Consider the following 18,620-nt stretch of genomic DNA (forward strand, 5'->3'; position numbering starts at 1 on the left):
TTTTTACTCTACTTTCTTTCTTGGACCTGTGATTCATTTAGTTTCATTTTGTTTGTTTTCCTGACTTAATAAAAAAATCCTGATTTACTACTTCCAAAAATGAGTGTAAATATTTTCATCTCAAATTGCTTTCATTTACAATATGGATGCTTAGGAAATATTTGGAGTTTGAAATCAAAGCTCTTTGTGACATTTTGGCACTTTGCATCTATAATATTCAATTCCTTGTAAACATCTACCAATTTTTCATCAATGATAACACAGCAAATTCTATATAATTTCTTACTAGCTGAAAAAAAAAAAAAAAAAAAAACACCGTTAGGCCCAATAATGCCTATATAAGGCTTATACAGTCTAAAAACGATTGAATATTTAAAAACGTCCATAAAAGGCATTGTTTTTATGTCCTAGTGAGGAGTAGATATTGGGTAACGGCACATCATAAATTTGCTCACCCAATCAAATATAACATATTATCTCGTTATTAGTAATTTTATACGAACTTTTTATAAAATAATGCATTGTCACTAGTCGGGTATACCAATAAATTGATATAGCTGCGCACTCAATATCTACTGGCTGGTGAGTGGGTTTTAGACATTTGGACTCAGTAATATTGGGTTAACTGGGATTAGTGAGAGAAACAAAGAAGGAAATGAGAGAAAAAATAATTCAGTCTTTTGCATGGAAGAGTTTCATACATATAGCTTACCCTTCAACTTAAAATAAAAAAATAAAAAATAAATAATAAGTTTCATCCACCAATGGTTGCAAAAGAATTGTAAACCAATCCTGGAGTACTAGTCTTCACAACCATCTTTGCCGACTTGCAGAGCAGCAGCAGCATAAATACAAGTGTATATATAAAACTTTGTATATGTATAATTATATATATATATAAATGTTGTCAGGTAAATGGGTCAAGTCTAAGTGTCCCACCCCATGTTCTTAGATTCGAATCACTTTTCCTCTAAGCCCCACTTACTCCTAACTCTTTAACCATTGCAATGCAAAAATTAAAAATAATAAAATGGGCCTGCCATTATTAATCATGAAAAAAAAAAAAAAAAAAAAAAAAAAAAAAAAAAAAAAAGAGAAAAAGTTATTTGGCTCTATTCAAATTTATAGGATTCTTTTACCTTTTTGTAAAAGTAAAAAATTATGATAATTTTAAAGAAGAGGTACCAAAGGAGATATGTTATGAATATAGAGAAAAATACATAAAGAATACAAGAGAGATATGAAATCCAGAAAATTGCTCTGCTTTTACTGGAATTCACTTCTTTTCTCAATGCCCTTCTCATCACAACACATGCATATTTGTAAGCGTCTTTTCACCTACACAACCCTTTCACTTTTATTTTTTCTGTTCACAACCCACACCAATACACACACAAGTCATGCTTATTCTCTTTTTGACATACACAGACTCGTATAATTCAAACAAAGCCTTTATTAGGAGGACCCCACAGAGCCACATCTATTACAACAAGATTTTTCTTCTTTTTGATTTTTTTTTCCGGCAAGTGAATATATATTTCTATTTTCTATATGCAATTCCAAATATTTAACGGGAAGTGAATATATATTTAACTGGGGTGTTTGGTGTCAATCCCTTTCCATGGTCAATTGGTAAATTCCATCAATAGTAAATGCAAAAAGACGACTTTTGACGAAATGTGCAAATACTACAACGAAATATCACTGGAGGTGGCCCAAAATAATCCTTGTGATCATGCATTAATTCACGAATGGAACTTTGAAGGACTGTCATATGCGACAAATCCTCTTCATCACATACTTCAATTCTTTCTCTCTCCAGAGCTGTGTAGCCTTACATATATATATATACACACAGAATAAAGTATTAAGAACACAAAAAAAAATAACACCAACACATATAACATGGCTGCAAAAAAGACACTCATCGTCGTCCTTACAGTTTTTCTTAGCATTTTCTCGACCACTGCCAAACCCGGCCCCGTCCGTGTCCGTGGCCCCGCCCCCGTCCCGGACAACAGTCCACCCATACCGGCAGAGAGGGCTCAAGTGGAGAGTTGGTTTCAGACCAATGTCAAACCGTACAAGGAGCGGAGGGCCAGTTTGGACCCTGCCCTTGCGAATGCCGAGAACAATCCCAAATTGATGAAGGTGGGTAAAGATGGCGAATTCAAGTCCGTGATGGATGCAATTAAGAGAATCCCAGATGGAAATACTCAACGAGTGATCATCTCAATTGCGCCCGGAATCTATAATGAGAAAGTCATCATTGATAAAAAGAAGCCGTTTGTCACTTTGTTAGCTAGTGATCCAAAGAATTTGCCAACTTTGGTTTTTGGCGATACAGGAAAAGCGAAAGGAACTATGATGAGTGCTAGTGTGATAATTGAGTCTGATTACTTCCGTGCTATCGATATAAATTTTAAGGTCCGTATATATATATATATATTCACACACATACACGGACTGTTGTCTTCTTCTTCTTTTTTTCTTCATTAATGTACATGCATGTGTGTTGATGTTTTAGAATTCGGGACCAAGGCCCGCTCCCGGACAGCAAGCACAAGCCTTGGCATTGAGAATCTCCGGCGACAAGGCTTCATTCTATAACTGCCGATTCCTTGGATTTCAAGACACCCTTTGTGATGACAAAGGCAGGCATTTCTTTAAGAACTGCTACATTGAAGGCATGGGTGATTTCATCTTTGGCAATGGAAAATCTCTATATGTGGTTGGTATCAAGGATTAATCTCTAAGAGTGAAGAATTAATAATAAATAATAATAATGATAATTCAGTTGAATTTTCAAAAATAAAATAAATTAATAAAAGTGACCACGAATTTTTATTTAAATCAATGCAACGCCATGACCAACACTTGTTTTAAAGTTTGATAACTAAATTTAAATTATTTTTCCTATAATTAAAGATATGCACATGCATTGATTTTCTCTTAATAGATTAACAATATACATAATGGATGTTTTGATGCAGAACACACAAATACATGTGATACCCTTCCCTCAGGCATTTATCACGGCACAAGGAAGACAGACCGCTACGGAAGATACTGGCTTTTTATTCGTTCATTGCAGAGTTACTGGCGCAGGAAGAATCGCTGACTTAGGCAGAGCATGGAAGCCTTTTGCCAAGGTGGCTTTTGTCTACACTGAAATGAGCGATGTGATCAAGCCTGGAGGATGGAATAACAAAGATGAAAGGTGAGTCTATATATACATTAATTATTAATATACATATGTAATTTCTTTATCAATTATCAGTTTTATAATTTTGGGACCAATTATTTCTAGCTATATTGTTAGTGGAGAGGATTGATATGGGATGTCTATAATTGTATCACATGAAGCATTGTACAATGGAAAACTAAGTTCCTGTATATAATTTACATGCGTATTTGTACTGGTACTAATGAAAAGGTAATGATGGATTTAATTGCAGGACGGTTACTTTCCTAGAATACAAAAACACAGGTCCAGGGTCTAATCCGGGTGGCAGAGTTAAATTCTCGAAACAACTAAGTGATGCAGACGTTAAACCCTATATCAGCCTTGCCTCTATAGAGGGTTCGAAGTGGCTTCTTCCTCCTCATAAAGCTTAAAAACTACTCTAAAAATAGGAAGATTGACGCTGGTGGAAGAGAGGGAAGAAGGAAAATATAGAACAAGAAGTCACAACCAAGAGAAGGAGTTGGATATATAAAGATGTAAGCTTTGTAACATCATTATCAAGGACGGACCCAGAAAACTATGTTAGTAGGGGTGGTCTTTAACAACCATATAAAAAATGTTGTGGGGGCAATAGTATGATTTTTCTGTAATTTCAGTGGGGGCAATTCTAAAATTTTAGGGGTATATATTGTAAAAAAATGGAAAATCAATGGTATATAGTAAGAAGGAAAAAAAAAAAAAAAAAATAGTGGGGGCAATTGAATAGATCTGTCTCTGATCATTATCGAAATATAATTCAAGTTCAAAAATTATAAATCCACATTAAAGATGTTACAACTCCCAACTTTTAACACAAAATACTACAATTTTAAATGAACTGCAAATTACTGGGCACAAAATGCAAAATAAATATAAATAGTTGGGAACACAAATCTAGAATTGGAAACCAATTCTCTGTTGGAAGTTAATTCAAATTTAACTTCACTGATATCGTCAATGTTATCTTGACAGTTAAAGTTTTGATATTAAAATAAAATGATTGATATGTTTAGGTTGTTAGAGTTTGAATGATGATTGTTATCATTTAGATCACGTTACGCGTACTTACTGCCTATTTAAAGAAAGTGATTATAATCATATTGGTATAAAAAAAAAAAAAAAAAATTAATATAATTTACGTGATTGTTTCCTTTCACGAATATTTTGCTTCTTGTTCCTGTTGTTACGTGTTGGTTCATCACTAGCCAAAAAGACTAACAGTGGTATCAGAGCAGTTGACGATCAGCCAGGATTACACAAAAGCGTGAAAAAAGGTTGAGGTAAAAAAAAAAAAAATGATGGCCGCAACAGGTAATAACAACTCTCATCCATTTGTTCCTACTTTCAAAGGTGAAAATTACCAGTTTTGGAGTATTAAAATGAAAACAATTTTTATTTCTCTTGATTTGCGGGAACTGGTTAAGAGTGGTTATACAAAAAATGATAATCAAGAAGAAAGAGTTACTGCTGCACAAAGAACAACATTGAAAGAAAACAAGAAGAAAGATGCCAAGGCATTGTCCTATGTCCAACAAGGGTTAGACGACATTATTTTTCCAAGAATAATGGGGGCCAAAACATCCAAGGAAGCATGGGAGTTGCTTCAGAATGAGTACGAAGGATCGAGTCAGGTAATTACTTTAAGATTACAGACTCTCCGTCGTGAGTTTGAAACATTGATGATGAAAAGTTCTGAGTCAATTCATGCTTACCTAATTAGAGTTACTTTTATTGTTAATCAAGCAAAATCTCTTGGTGAAAATTTGAATGATAAAAAAATCATTGAAAAAGTTTTGAGAACTCTAACTCCTAAATTCAATAGTGTCGTAGCTGCAATTGAGGTGTCAAAAGATTTATCTAAGTTGTCTTTTACTCAATTGATGGGATCACTAAAAATGCATGAAAAAGATTAAACTGGTCTACAGAAAGTCAAGTGGAGCAGGCTTTATATACAAAATTGGAGTTTAAAAGAGGCTCAAATGGAAAAGGGAAAAACTATGGATTTCAAGGTAAAAGAGGGAATTAATTCAATGGAAAAGGGAGACAATTCAATAAAGGTAATGGTGAAATTCCTATTTGTTTTCATTGTAGGAAGAAAGGTCATATTGAACAGGATTGTTGGTACAAAAATAAGAATCCTGATATCCCTCAGTGTTCTTTTTGTAAAAAATATGGACATAATGAAAAAGACTGTTGGTATAATCCTAAAAATCAAGCTAACTTTCATGAGGAAATAGTTTATGAAGAAAAAGTTGAAGATGAATATGTGAATGATAAACATCTATTCATATCTTGCCTTAATGCCACTACAAAAAATATGTGGTATCTTGACAGTGCTTGTAATAACCATATGATCGGAGATAAATCTATTTTTATTAAACTTGATGAATCTGTAAAGTCTCAGGTGCGTATGGGGAACGACAAAAGCGTGCAAGTTCAAGGCAAAGGAACCATTGCAGTAAATACAAATTTTGGTAAAAAATTGATTGATGAGGTTTTGTATGTTCTAGGTGTGGCTCAAAATTTGATCAGTTGAGGACAGCTACTCAAGAAAGGTTGTTCAGTTGTGTTTGAAGATAACAGATGCATGTTGTACAACAAAGGAGATAAAAAATTAATATTGTTTTCAAAAATGTCTGATAACAATATTTATCCTCTTGATTTTTCAAAGCTCAAGGATGATGAGAAGAAGAGAGAAGTGGTTGCATGCACAGCAAAAACAACTCTAGAAAAAACATTGAAAATTCAAAAGACAAAGAAGAAACCAGTGGAAGACAAGCCTGAAAAGACTGAAATTTCAAACAAAACAAAGAATAGAAGAAGCAACAATGTTGGTAGAAGATTCAAAAGAAACCGTAGCAGTGATCATGGTAGAAATTTGAAGACTTACCTTAAATTTTTTAAAGATGTTTGAAAATTTGAATTAAGGGGGAGTGTTGGAAGTTAATTCAAATTTAACTTCATTGATATCGTCAACGTTATCTTGATAGTTAGAGTTTTGAAATTAAAATAAAATGATTGATAGGTTTAGGTTGTTAGAGTTTGAATGATGATTGTTATCATTCAGATCACGTTACGCGGACTTACTGCTTATTTAAAGAAAGTGATTGTAATCATATTGGTATAATATATATATATATATATATATATATATATATATATATATATATATATATATAATTTACGTGATTGTTTCCTTTCACGTATATTTTCCTTCTTGTTCCTATTGTTACGTGTTGGTTCATCACTAGCCAAAAAGGCTAACATTCTCATGACAGTTTTTGATATTCTAATTACCCATCTAAGCACCCACATGGCGTTGATATGGCTACCATATTGACAATGCATCATCCTCCTGGGTGAGAAAGAACTCGTCTAGGAGTTTGAAACAATTTTTCACAATTAATCAAAAAATCTTAGTATAGTTTTTCATCCCTTCTTTATTCTTTTTGCACTCGAGTAATATATATTAATCCTCTTTCGAACAGAGAACTTCTGCACAACGAAGACAGATTTTTCATGCTCTCATTTGAAGTTTATCAGATTTTGCAAAATTAGTTGAACACTTACCATGAATCAATATTTGAATCTTTATTTTTACTTCAGCTCCACTCGTCTCGATTATACTAAGCTCTAAGATCTCTTCTTAAATTATGTCATAACAGTTAAATTCATTATTGTTGAGATTTTACCTATTATAATCCGAGATTATACAGATCCTACAGCTATAGGATTGAATTATTTACTCTGTGATTTAGGGCTAATTAGTAGGTAATTTGTTTCCCAAGTATTTTATATTTAGTTACCTATTTTAGCTAGGTATTACTCTATAAATTGGATGCAATACCATCGTGAATATTATTGAATTGAGTTTTTAATCCTCATATTCTTTCTTTGAATTTCAAGATGGTATCAGAGCCATCATTGAATCGTATTTTTTGATCTCTTTGAATTTTTTTGATCTCTTTGAATTTAGCCTTGAAATACCATACCTATACACAGCAAATACATCAACAGGCATCTCATACCCATACAACATAACCATACCCATACACATCAATTCACAGTCACCCTTGATTAACCCACCACAAGTCGCTACCAAACCTCTGAAGACCTCGTCGGATCGGTATCTGAAATGACGACGACAAAGCCACAGCCACTGCCATCACAAGTCTCAGCCATCACAATTCACAGCTGTAACCAAACCGCTGCACCTCGACAGATCTGTATCGCCGTTGCTGGACCTGAATAGCTGTCGCCGGATCTGCAGCCTTTGACGATCGAACTGCTGTCCACAGTGTCGTCGGATCCATCTCAGCCGAACAGAACCAGTCGCGATCTCAATCATTGCCGCTGGATCCATCGTCGTCGTCGCACAAGGAGGAGAACCTACAGCTGCTATCTCCATCATCAGATTGTTAGCTGTTTATCCAGTTTTGCCGAATCTCCATCTTCTCTTTGCCGGATCTCCATCTTCTGTCTCCATCATCAAATCACCGGCTACTCATCCAGTTTTGCTGGATCTCCATCTTCTGTTTGCATCTCCATTTGTTTTACTTTTTTTTTATTGTAATATATATATATATATATATATATATATATATATATATATATATATAAAGGAAAACAAAAAAGAGGAAAAAATGAGTGAAAAAAATATTGAATCCTCTGGGATGAAATCAGTTCCTATTTTTGTTCAATCTGAAAGTGTTTTTAATGCAGGGATTAGTCCTACTAAATCCAATTATGACATTTGGTCCCAACTGATGGAGATGCATATTGCTGAAAGGGAGAAACTCTCCTATATTCGTGGCAAGACTAAGCCACCTGCTAAATCAGAAGACGGTTATGATAAATGGTATGCTGAAAATCAGAAAGTGAAGCGGTGGCTATTAATGTCCATGACTCCAGAAATTATGAAGCGTTATTTATGCTTACCCACTGCCTATGAAATCTGGAGTGCTTTATCAAAGGCTTTTTATGATGGGAATGATGAGTTGCAAGTTTTCGCCTTGAACCAAAAGGCCTTCACCGCTAAAAAAAATGGAAAATCTCTATCTAAATATTATGGAGCGCTAACTGAAGTTTTCCGCGAAATGGACCATCGAGATAAAATGGTCATGAAAGATCCGGATAACATTGAAGCATATCGAAAGTCTATTGAGTGACTAAGGTTCACATCTTTCTTGCCGGATTGGATGGTGGTTTTGAACAAGTTCGTGGAGAAATTCTACGCAATGATTCAGTTCCAGACTTGGAAGGCTACTACTCTTTGGTTCGACGAGAAGCAGTACGTCGTGCAACTCTGACAGGGGAGTCCGAAAACTCTGATGCTTCAGTCATGATGGCTCGCAATAGATCAAAGCAAAACTGTCAAGACCGTACTAAACCAAATCAATCTAAAGTCACCAACGGTGCAGACAAGTCTACCTATAAATGCACTCATTGCAATAAGACTGGTAATACCAAAAGTCACTGTTTTGAACTTATGGGATATCCGGAATGGTGGGATGATAGTCATTGGAAGAAGAATTCGTCGAAGACCTCCACTGCAGCAGTTGTTAAGACCGAGGATGATGGTGCTGAAAAGGCCTTGGGGTTGGTAGTAACTGGAGATAATGGTGGTAAGTTTTTAAATATTTCTACACCTGTTGTTAATAGTGTATAGATAATTGATTCTGGTGTTACAGATCATATGAGGTTTGATTCTAGATAGGTCTCACCTCTTACTTCCTCCTCCCAACAATTTGTTTGTACTACCAATGGTACTTCGACCCCAGTTATTGGGGAAGGATCTTTGACACTCACTGATAATCTGCATTTCGATTTGGTTTTAGTTGTTCCATCCTTAGATTATAATATTTTGTCAGTTTCTCAAATAACCACAGCTTTATCTTGTGTTGTAATTTTTTTGCCTGATTTTTGTGTGTTTAAGGACATCCAAACAAAGCAGACGATTGGTTGTGGTATTAGATGAGGGAAGTTATATTACTTGGACTTGATGTCAAAAAGTTCTGCCAAGCTACGACAAGCATTGACAGTGGATGTTTCTGAGGGGGAGAAAACGAAATCTGAAATCTGGTTGTGGCATGGACGTCTGGGGCATGCTTCATTTGGTTATCTGTAAAAATTATTTCCTAGTTTATTTAAAAAATTTGATGGTTCTAGTTTCTGCTGTGATATTTGTGAACTAGCAGAGAGCCATCGTGCTTCGTTTCCATTATGTTTAAATAAAAGTCCACTTCCTTTTATGGTTATACATTCTGATGTTTGGGGTTCGCCCAAAGTCACTACTTTAGGTGGATCACGTTGGTTTGTTACTTTTATTGATGACTGTACCAGGATGACCTGGCTGTGCTTGATGAAATCTAAAAGTGAAGTAAACTTATTGTTTCAAAAGTTTCATAAACTGGTTGCAACTCACTACACTGAACATATTCAGGTTCTCAGTAGTGATAATGGTAGAGAATATCAGAGTTTGGATCTTCAACACTATTTGGGAGCCCATGAAACTATTCATCAAACCACTTGTACCAACACACCCCAGCAGAATGGGGTTGCAGAGTGAAAAAATCGTCACTTATTGGAGGTTGTTCGTGTTTCATTGATAGAAGCTCATATGCCGTTATCGTATTGGGGAGAAGCACTTATATCTGCCGCATATCTAATCAATCGAGTACCTTCCAGCTCTATTGACTTCCAGACATCATTGCAGGCTCTCACTAACACAGTCGTTGCCCCAATCGTCCCAAATCTACCTCCTCATGTCTTTGGTTGTGTAGCCTTTGTACACCTCCATAAGCATCAGAGCAACAAGCTAACTCCTCGAGCATTGCGATGTGTTTTTCTCGGATATGCTCTTCATAAAAAGGGGTATCGCTATTATCACCCTCCAACTCGATGAATGTTTCTCACCATGGATTTTGTCTTCCATGAAGACTCAATATATTTTTCCTCTTCGTCGGAACTTCAGGGGGAGTACCAGAAAGAAGTTCAGACTCTCGATTATGATTATCACACTTTTGAGGACGGCAATTCTAATGGTGATGACTCACAAGTTGAACCAACCAATCAGGAATTGGGCGAATTGGATTCGAGTGGTATAAGTTTGGATCAAAGTGGTGATGAACGCCCATAAATGGCACCAACTCCACTGTAGTCCGAGTTTGAGTCCCTCGCAACTGATATATCAAACCAATCGCCTGCTGAGGATGTTCCTGGTTTTCTGCCTGAGCCACTCAGGAAACAATTGCCACAGCGTCACACTAGAGGTATTCCTAAACTCACATGTGAACCCGAACTGTCTAGTAAAGTTAAGTATCCTATGAGTCATTATGTGTCGAACCATCATTTGTTAGAATCAAATTTGTCATTTGTAAATCAATTATCTATTATATCTATTCCTAACAGTGTGCAGGAAGACTTAGCTAACCCTAGGTGGAAAGCAGCTATGGAAGAGGAGATGAAATCCTTACAGAAAAATAACACTTGGGAACTTATTGATCCTTCACCAGGAAAGAAACCAGTAGGATGTTTGATAAGTGCTTAAATGTTGCACATTTCAGCACCTAAGTTAGAGTATTTCAGTCTTTGCATCTATCTTAATTTCATGTTTTAGTCTTAATTTATGTTTATGTGTATTTCAGGGTAATAAAGTTAAAATGAGCTAATTTTGGTTCACTAAAGCCTTTTTGGAGTTAAGCAAAGATATTCAGAAAAAGCTCAGAAAATGGCAAAAAGGAGGTCGCAGCCCATTGCTCGTATAGTGTGTTTATTCTTCAAAAGCAGTCAATCTTAGGCCTTTGATGATGTTCCCAAAGATGAAGAAGCAAACTAATGAGCTCGGGGCCAAAATAGAGCTAAATAGGGCTTAAAGGAAATTTCCAACTCTTGGGGATTGATCCCCTAGGGTGGGGGATCAACCCTCTAGGACTTGGCAATATTATAGGATTTTCTTATTGTTTGGGCTTATTTTGTGAACAATTTACGGGCTTTAATAGGGTTAGTTACTTAAGGCCCAGTGAGCCATTAGTTTAAGGTTAGTATTATTTTATTTAAGGGAGTTTTTAATTTATTAATTATTAAATTTTATATTCTATACTGATATCACGTTCTCTCTGGAAAAACACACGAAATAGTAGAAAAAGCAAGAACAGGCTAGGGTTTTGAGAAGAAGCTTAGAGATGATGAAGCAGATGTTGGAACTTGTTGACACCTTGAATCCATCAACTATGAGCGGCTAAATCTTCTACTTAGGGTTGGATAATCCCTAAGCATGTAACCTAATTTCTCTTTCTTTTCACTTTTTGGGGATTTATTTGTGTAATTTTTGTATAGCCTTGAAATATAAATTAATTCTTTCATTTGATTATCTATGTCAATTTCATATTGTCTTATATGTTTTTGATTGATAATTAATCTTTACACTTGATTTCTTTGTGAATTGAATCTTATGATGGATATGCATTGTGTTAATTAGATGTAATTGTGTTTTAATTTGATGGAATTTTCTTCTACTAGATGGGTTGTACTACATAGTTAATTTCATTAGGTTAAATTCTTGTTGAATTTAGTTCATTTCAGGCTTAATTAGCTTAATTGCACTTTCGTTCTTAGGTAAGTAGACAATCCATGCTTGTGTTTGACTTCCATGCTTGTTGCTACAATTTACACTATCCTCTAGATTAATGTGAGTTGAAATTGCTAACTGAATTGATGGACCATGCTTTGAATTAGTGAATTGATTTACATTTAGTTAATTGTCATTAGGTAAATGATTCAAGCTTCAAATTGATGTTTCATACTTTTCATTGCAATTGTTAGTCACATTTAGATTATACATTTTATTTCCCCAATTAGTTGAAAGTTAGTGAGTTAGGGAATGTATTTAGTGGTGAATCCTACACCCTAAGTCTCTTCCCAATCTCTTAAACTCTATTTATTTTATTGAAATCATTTAGCTTAAAATTAGTCTAATCACAAAACCAAACCTTTTTAGCAATCACATAAGCACTAAAGTAGAATTAAATTCTGAAAAACCTATAATTGTTTAGATCTCTTGGGACAATCCCTGCTCACTTCATACTCCATAGTAGAAGTGTTTAGTGGCTTTATAAATTTTAAAATATGGTGCCCACTTGACATTATTTCTAAACCTAAAGTGTTGTGCATTATTTTGTGCACACGCTCGGTCGCACCATAGTTTTGGCGCCTTTGCCGGGGATCTAACGGTTTTAAAGAATTGAATTAGACATTAGTTCTTTGTTAATTGTCTATTTTTAAGTCATTTTAATTTTAATTTTTTTTATTTGATTTGTTAATTAGGTACTTGAAGCAAAGTGGAGCCAATGCTGGACTTAAAAGCAATTAAACAAAATTTCAAGTTGCTTAAGGACCATCTGTAAGTTCTCTTTAATTTTAGTACTTTAATTGTATACCAATTTACATGCTTTGGACAGCCCAAGTGGAGGCTTAAATTGAGTTGTTTTATTTTTAAGTCCAAGTATACCTTCTTGTAGAAGGCATCGGCCCGTGTGGAGGCATTTATTTGTTTTAAGTTCATTGATATTATTGAGGAGTTCGGGAACATCGTATGTGGAGATTAAAATTTTGAAGTGTTGGTGTGTTGACTTATTGTAGTGCATGCATGGTCGTAGATCACTTAATTGTCCTCTTATCCTGTAAATCAAAATCTTGAAGTTTTCCTTCGGCGTTTAAGAGGTAGTACTAGGAATAGTCATCCTAATCTTCTAAATTTTGATTTTCCATCACCTTTAATGGAAGACCCAATAGATCCAATTGAAGATCCCATTGTAGATCTTGGTCATGTGGATCATAACGGTGTGCACCACCCACCACAAGTTCATATTGTGGATCCTCAAGGTGTGCATCCACCCTTGGGAATGCCACAACCAGTTAATCATGCGGTACAACAACCTAATCTAGGGATGCCAAAGCCAAATGTTGTTCCCCCAATTGGTGAGCAACAACAACAATATGTTCAAATGGCATACCCTCAACAAGGTCAAATGGCATACAATCAGCAAGGTCAAATGCCATATCCTCCTCTCAATCATCTCAATCCTCCAATGGTCCTTAGGGATCGTTACACTCCAAATCAATATAATGCACCCACTTGCATTCAATTGCCAAATTTTCGTGCTCATCATTATTAGATTAAGGCTTTTACCATTAACATGTGCCCCCTTTTCTATAGGTTGAGCAATGAAAAGCCTTATAAACATTTAGATGAGTTCTTAGAAGTTTGTTCAACCATAAAAATCATGGATGTTCCGGAAGAAGTCCTAAAAATAAAGCTTTTCCCTTTCACTCTTCAGGATAAAGCTAAATATTGGTTTAACAACTTGCGGCCAAATGCAATCACCTCTTGGGCACAATTGTAACAAGAGTTCCTAAAGAAGTATTACCCCGCAAGTCGAACCGATGCCATGAGAACTTCCATTCGTGAATTTAAACAACAAGAAGGAGAACCCCTTCATGAAGCATGGGAATGTTTGAATGACTTGCTATGGAAGTGTCCACATCATGACATTCCTAAGTGACAATTAGTTCAATGGTTTTTTTCAAGTTTATCTGATGCCAATAAGGGCATTTGTTGATGCTTCTTGTGGCGGAAGCTACATAGAAAGAAATGAAGATGAAATTTGGCTTTTTTTCGAAAAAATGAGTGAAAACTCAATGCATAGATCTTCATCTTCTAGGGGTGGTCACCTAGCAAATGTGGGAGGAAAGAAAGCTCTAAATCAAATAGACTCTTCCATGGAAATTGCCGCTGAGGTTAAAAATCTGACTCAAAGGTTTGATACATTCCTTTTGAATGAAGGACCGGCAATTCAATCTTATCCTCATCATTCTAATGAAATGTGCATAACTTGTTCTAGTTACACACACCATACTTCAAATTGTCCTCTTGGACAAATAATCCCAAGTGAGCCTCAAGAACAAGCAAATGCCGCTTTCATTCATCAAGGGAACAACCATTATTCTAATACTTACAATCCGGAGTGGAAAAATCATCCTAACTTTGCATGGAGAAATCAAGGAGACGGTGCAAACCCTCCTCAAACTCAAGGTTACCAAGCAAAGTATGTTTCCCCATATCTTCAAAATCAAAATCAGAATTCTTAAGGTTACAGTCCTTCATTCTATCCTCAGAATGTGAATCAATACTCTCATCCTCAAGCATCAAATATCCAATCTTACTCTCATCCTCAAGCATCAAATTCTCAATCCTACTCTAATCTAAATCAAGCACCTCCTAAGAGTCCTGCTTTTGAGGACAAGGTCTTGCAAGCCTTAGGTGATCTTCGAAAAGGTAATCAATTATTTCATTCTCACTCTCAATCAATTGCAAAGCTTAAAGCTCAAATCGGGCAATTAGCTAATTCTTTAAATATGAAAGAGAAAGGTAAGTTGCCTAGTTAAACTGAGACCAATCCTAAGGGGCAATTTATAGCACAAGCAAGTCCTTCATCGGAATTTTCTGGAAATGAGCAAGTTCAAGCTATTACTACCTTGAGGAGTGGTAGGAAAGTGGATAATAAGGTAGAGGTACCAAAGGAGGATAGTGAACTGAAGCAACCAAGTGGTAGCATCCGTCCCATTCCAAATCCTATTCATATTTCTTTGGATGCTAGTGGTTCCGAAAAGGAAATTCCTTCATCTTCATCATCATCTCTCCAATTAGAGAAGCCTTATGAGCCAAAAGCTCCATTTCCTCAAGCTTTGAGAGAGACTTCGTAATTTGGGAGACAAGAAAGAAAAATTCATGATATGATGAAAGTTTTCAAACAAGTAAAAATTAATCTTCCTCTCCTAGATGCAATTAGGCAAATTCCACCATATGCAAAGTTCTTGAAGGACTTGTGCACACAAAAAAGGAAGAGCAAGGGAAGGGACCTTAAGAAAGTGCTTTTAACGGAATAAGTGAATTCCATCATTCTGTCTAACATCCCTCCTAAGTTCAAGGATCCGGGTGCTCCGACCCTTTCTTGTGTTATTGGAAACCAAGAGGTTCGTAGAGCTCTCCTTGATTTAGGTGCAAGTGTTAATCTTATTCAATACTCTATTTACTTACAATTAGGATTAGGGGACTTGAAGCCAACATCGATAGTAATCCAACTAGCTGACAGATCAATTAAGAAACCGAGGGAAATTGTTGAAGACATCTTGATTAAGGTTGATAAATTTTATTTCCCGGTTGATTTTGTGGTACTTGATACTAAGTTAGTCCCTAATCTCACCAATCACATTCCAGTTATCCTAGGAAGACCATTTCTTGCCACTGCCAATGCCACCATTAATTGTAGATCCGGCATTATGGACATCTATTTTGGCAACATGATGGTTAAACTTAATGTTTTCAATGCGAGTCAACATCCCACAGATGAAGACGAGTGTCTCCTAGTGGATATTTTGGATGAAACCATAGAGGAGACTCTTCCCTCTATTCTATCTAAGGACCCTCTTGAGGCGTGCCTTTGTGAAATGTTTGAAAGTTGTGGTTTTGACACAGAAGGATCCATAAGTGAGGTGAATGCTTTGATAGACTCTGTGGCCACTTTGGATTACCCACCTTGGAAAAGCAAGAAAGAACCTCTTCATTCACTTTCTAGTACTCCACCAGTTCCTTTTCTCATCTCTCCTCCTATTCTTGAGCTTAAACCCCTTCCATCAAATCTGAAATACGCCTTCTTAGGCTTAAAAGAGACTCTTCCAGTCATCATTGCTTCAAATCTTAAAAATGACCAAGAGAATGATCTTTTGGAAGTGCTTAAAGCTAACAAGGAAGCGATTGGATGGAGTGTGGCTAACCTAAAAGGCATTGACCCTTCTATTTGTATGCATCGCATACACATAGAAGAGGATGAAAGGCCATTTAGGGATGCTCAAAGGAGATTGAACCCAAATATGAAAGAAGTTGTCATGAAGGAGGTTGTGAAACTTTTAGATGCGGGAATTATATATCCTATCTCTAATTCCAAGTGGGTTAGTCCAACTCAAGTGGTTCCTAAAAAGTTGGGAATCACAGTTGTTGAAAATGCTAGGGGTGATCTCATTTCGAAATGCACCGCCACTTCGTGGCGTGTTTGCATAGATTACCGAAAGCTGAATTCTGCCACTAGGAAGGACCATTTTCCATTGCCTTTCATTGACCATATCTTAGAAAGATTGGCTGGGCAACAATACTATTGCTTCCTAGATGGTTACTCGGGGTACAATCAAGTGGCCCTAGATCCATTGGATCAAGAAAAGACCACTTTCACATGTCCTTTAGGTACATTTGCTTATCGACGGATGCCTTTTGGATTGTGCAATGCTCTTGCCACTTTCCAAAGGTGTATGATGTCAATTTTTTTGGACATGGTAGAGAAGTATTTAGACGTCTTCATGGATGACTTCTCAGTTTTTGGGTCCTCATTTGATTCATGTCTCCAAAATCTCAAAAAAGTGTTTCAAAGATGTCGTGAGACTAATCTTGTGTTAAGTTGGGAAAAGAGCCATTTCATGGTTCCAGAAGGAATCGTGCTTGGACATGTCATCTCTAAAAGAGGAATAGAAGTAGATAGAGCGAAAGTTGAGCTGATTTCTGAATTGTCTCCACCTACTACGGTGAGAGAAATCCGCTCCTTTCTAGGACATGCTGGTTTTTATCGCCAGTTCATCAAAGACTTTAGCAAAATTGCTAGACCCTTGTGCAACCTTCTTGCCAAGGAGACTCCATTTGTCTTTGATGAAGCATGCCTAAATGCTTTTCATCAACTTCGCACTCTTTTATCATCCGCTTCCATCATGCAACCTCCAAATTGGTCCTTACCATTTGAGATTATGTGTGATACTTCCGACTTCGCAATGGGTGCTGTTTTGGGGCAAAGGGTAGGTAAACTACCATATGCTATATACTATGCAAGTAAGAGTTTCTCAGGTGCCCAATTGAACTATTCTACCACCGAGAAAGAGTTACTTGCCGTAGTACATGCCCTTAATAAATTTTGGTCATATCTCTTAGGATCCAAGGTAATTGTGTTTTCTGATCATGCCGCTCTTAGGCATCTTTTAATGAAAAAGGAAACCAAACCTCGCTTGATAAGATGGATCCTACTTCTTCAAGAGTTTGACTTTGAAATCAAGGACAAAAAGGGCTCCGACAATGTCATTGCCGATCATCTGTCTCAATTAATGGTTGAATCTTCTCCAAATCTTGAAATTCATGAATCATTTCTGGATGAACAACTCTTTCAAATCTCAAATGGGACGTTGCCTTGGTTCGCTGACATTGTTAACTATCTTGTAACCGGCAAACTTCCTATTAATTGGTCAAAACAAGAAAAGGATCGATTCTTTGTTAACATTCGGAAATACTATTGGGAAGATCCCATTCTGTTTCGTTATTGCCCGGATCAAATCATAAGGAGATGTGTGCTGGAAAGTGAAGTTCCGAGTGTCCTTGTGTTTTGTCACACACTTGCTTGTGGTGGGCATTTTAGTGGAAAAAAGACCGCTTTGAAAGTTCTTCAAAGTGGGCTCTTTTGGCCCAATATCCACCGAGATGCCTATAACTTTTGCAAGGTGTGTGTTCGGTGCCAAAAGTTGGGATCAATGTCAAAGAGAGACATGATGCCCTTAACTTCAGTCTTCGTTGTTGAAATCTTCGATGTATGGGGCATAGATTATATGCGACCATTCCTAATGTCTTATGGCTTTCAATATATTCTCGTTGCCGTTGATTATGTGTCAAAGTGGGTTGAGGCTTGCGCTACCAAAATGAATGACCACTCCGTGGTAATTGCATTTGTCAAATCAAATATATTTTCTCGTTTTGGTATGCCAAGGGCTATGATAAGTGATGGAGGAAAACATTTTTGTAATCAATTCTTGAAGCAACTTTTCTTGAAATACTCTATCACACATAAAGTGGCCACTCCCTACCATCCCCAAACAAGTGGACAAGTCGAGGTGTCAAATAGGGAAATCAAGCATATTCTTGAGAAAACTATCAATCCGACCCGAAAAGATTGGTCAAGGAAATTGAATGATGCTTTGTGGGCTTACCGGACAGCTTAGAAGACTCCAATAGGCATGTCTCCATATAGACTTGTTTATGGGAAGCCTTGTCATCTTCCGATTGAGCTAGAACACAAAGCACTTTAGGCAATAAAAAGGCTCAGCTTTGATCTTGATAAGGCTGGACAGGACCGTTTGCTCCAACTCAATGAGTTAAAGGAATTGAGAAATGATGCCTATGATAGTTCAAAAATCTACAAGGAAAGGACAAAAGCATTTCATGATAAACATATTGTGAAAAAGTCTTTTGAGGTCGGTCAAAAGGCTTGGTTATTCAACTCTAGGCTCAAATTCTTCCCTGGAAAGCTTC

General features: G+C 36.4%; 1 protein-coding gene, 1 non-coding gene and 1 pseudogene across 2 annotated transcripts; 2 read left to right on the top strand and 1 right to left on the bottom strand.

Moving 5' to 3' along the window:
- Positions 1–1,905: 1,905 nt before the first annotated feature.
- LOC132273426 (pectinesterase 1-like) lies at positions 1,906–5,762 on the top strand. Its single transcript, XM_059774385.1, has 4 exons — positions 1,906–2,427; positions 2,528–2,731; positions 2,994–3,220; positions 5,318–5,762. Exons 1-4 carry the CDS (start codon positions 1,906–1,908, stop codon positions 5,760–5,762), a joined length of 1,398 nt encoding a protein of 465 aa, XP_059630368.1.
- Positions 5,763–8,570: 2,808 nt separating this feature from the next.
- Positions 8,571–18,361, top strand: LOC132273437 (uncharacterized; annotated as a pseudogene).
- Positions 13,672–13,778, bottom strand: LOC132283406 (small nucleolar RNA R71). The gene has a single exon (XR_009472021.1). It is a non-coding gene; the product is annotated as a small nucleolar RNA R71 (small nucleolar RNA).
- Positions 18,362–18,620: the final 259 nt, after the last annotated feature.

Source organism: Cornus florida, unplaced genomic scaffold (genome assembly GCF_030987335.1).
Source record: "Cornus florida cultivar Cherokee Brave unplaced genomic scaffold, ASM3098733v1 CherokeeBrave_3.0.0_Hap2_Chr01, whole genome shotgun sequence".
NCBI classification, from domain to species: Eukaryota; Viridiplantae; Streptophyta; class Magnoliopsida; order Cornales; family Cornaceae; genus Cornus; species Cornus florida.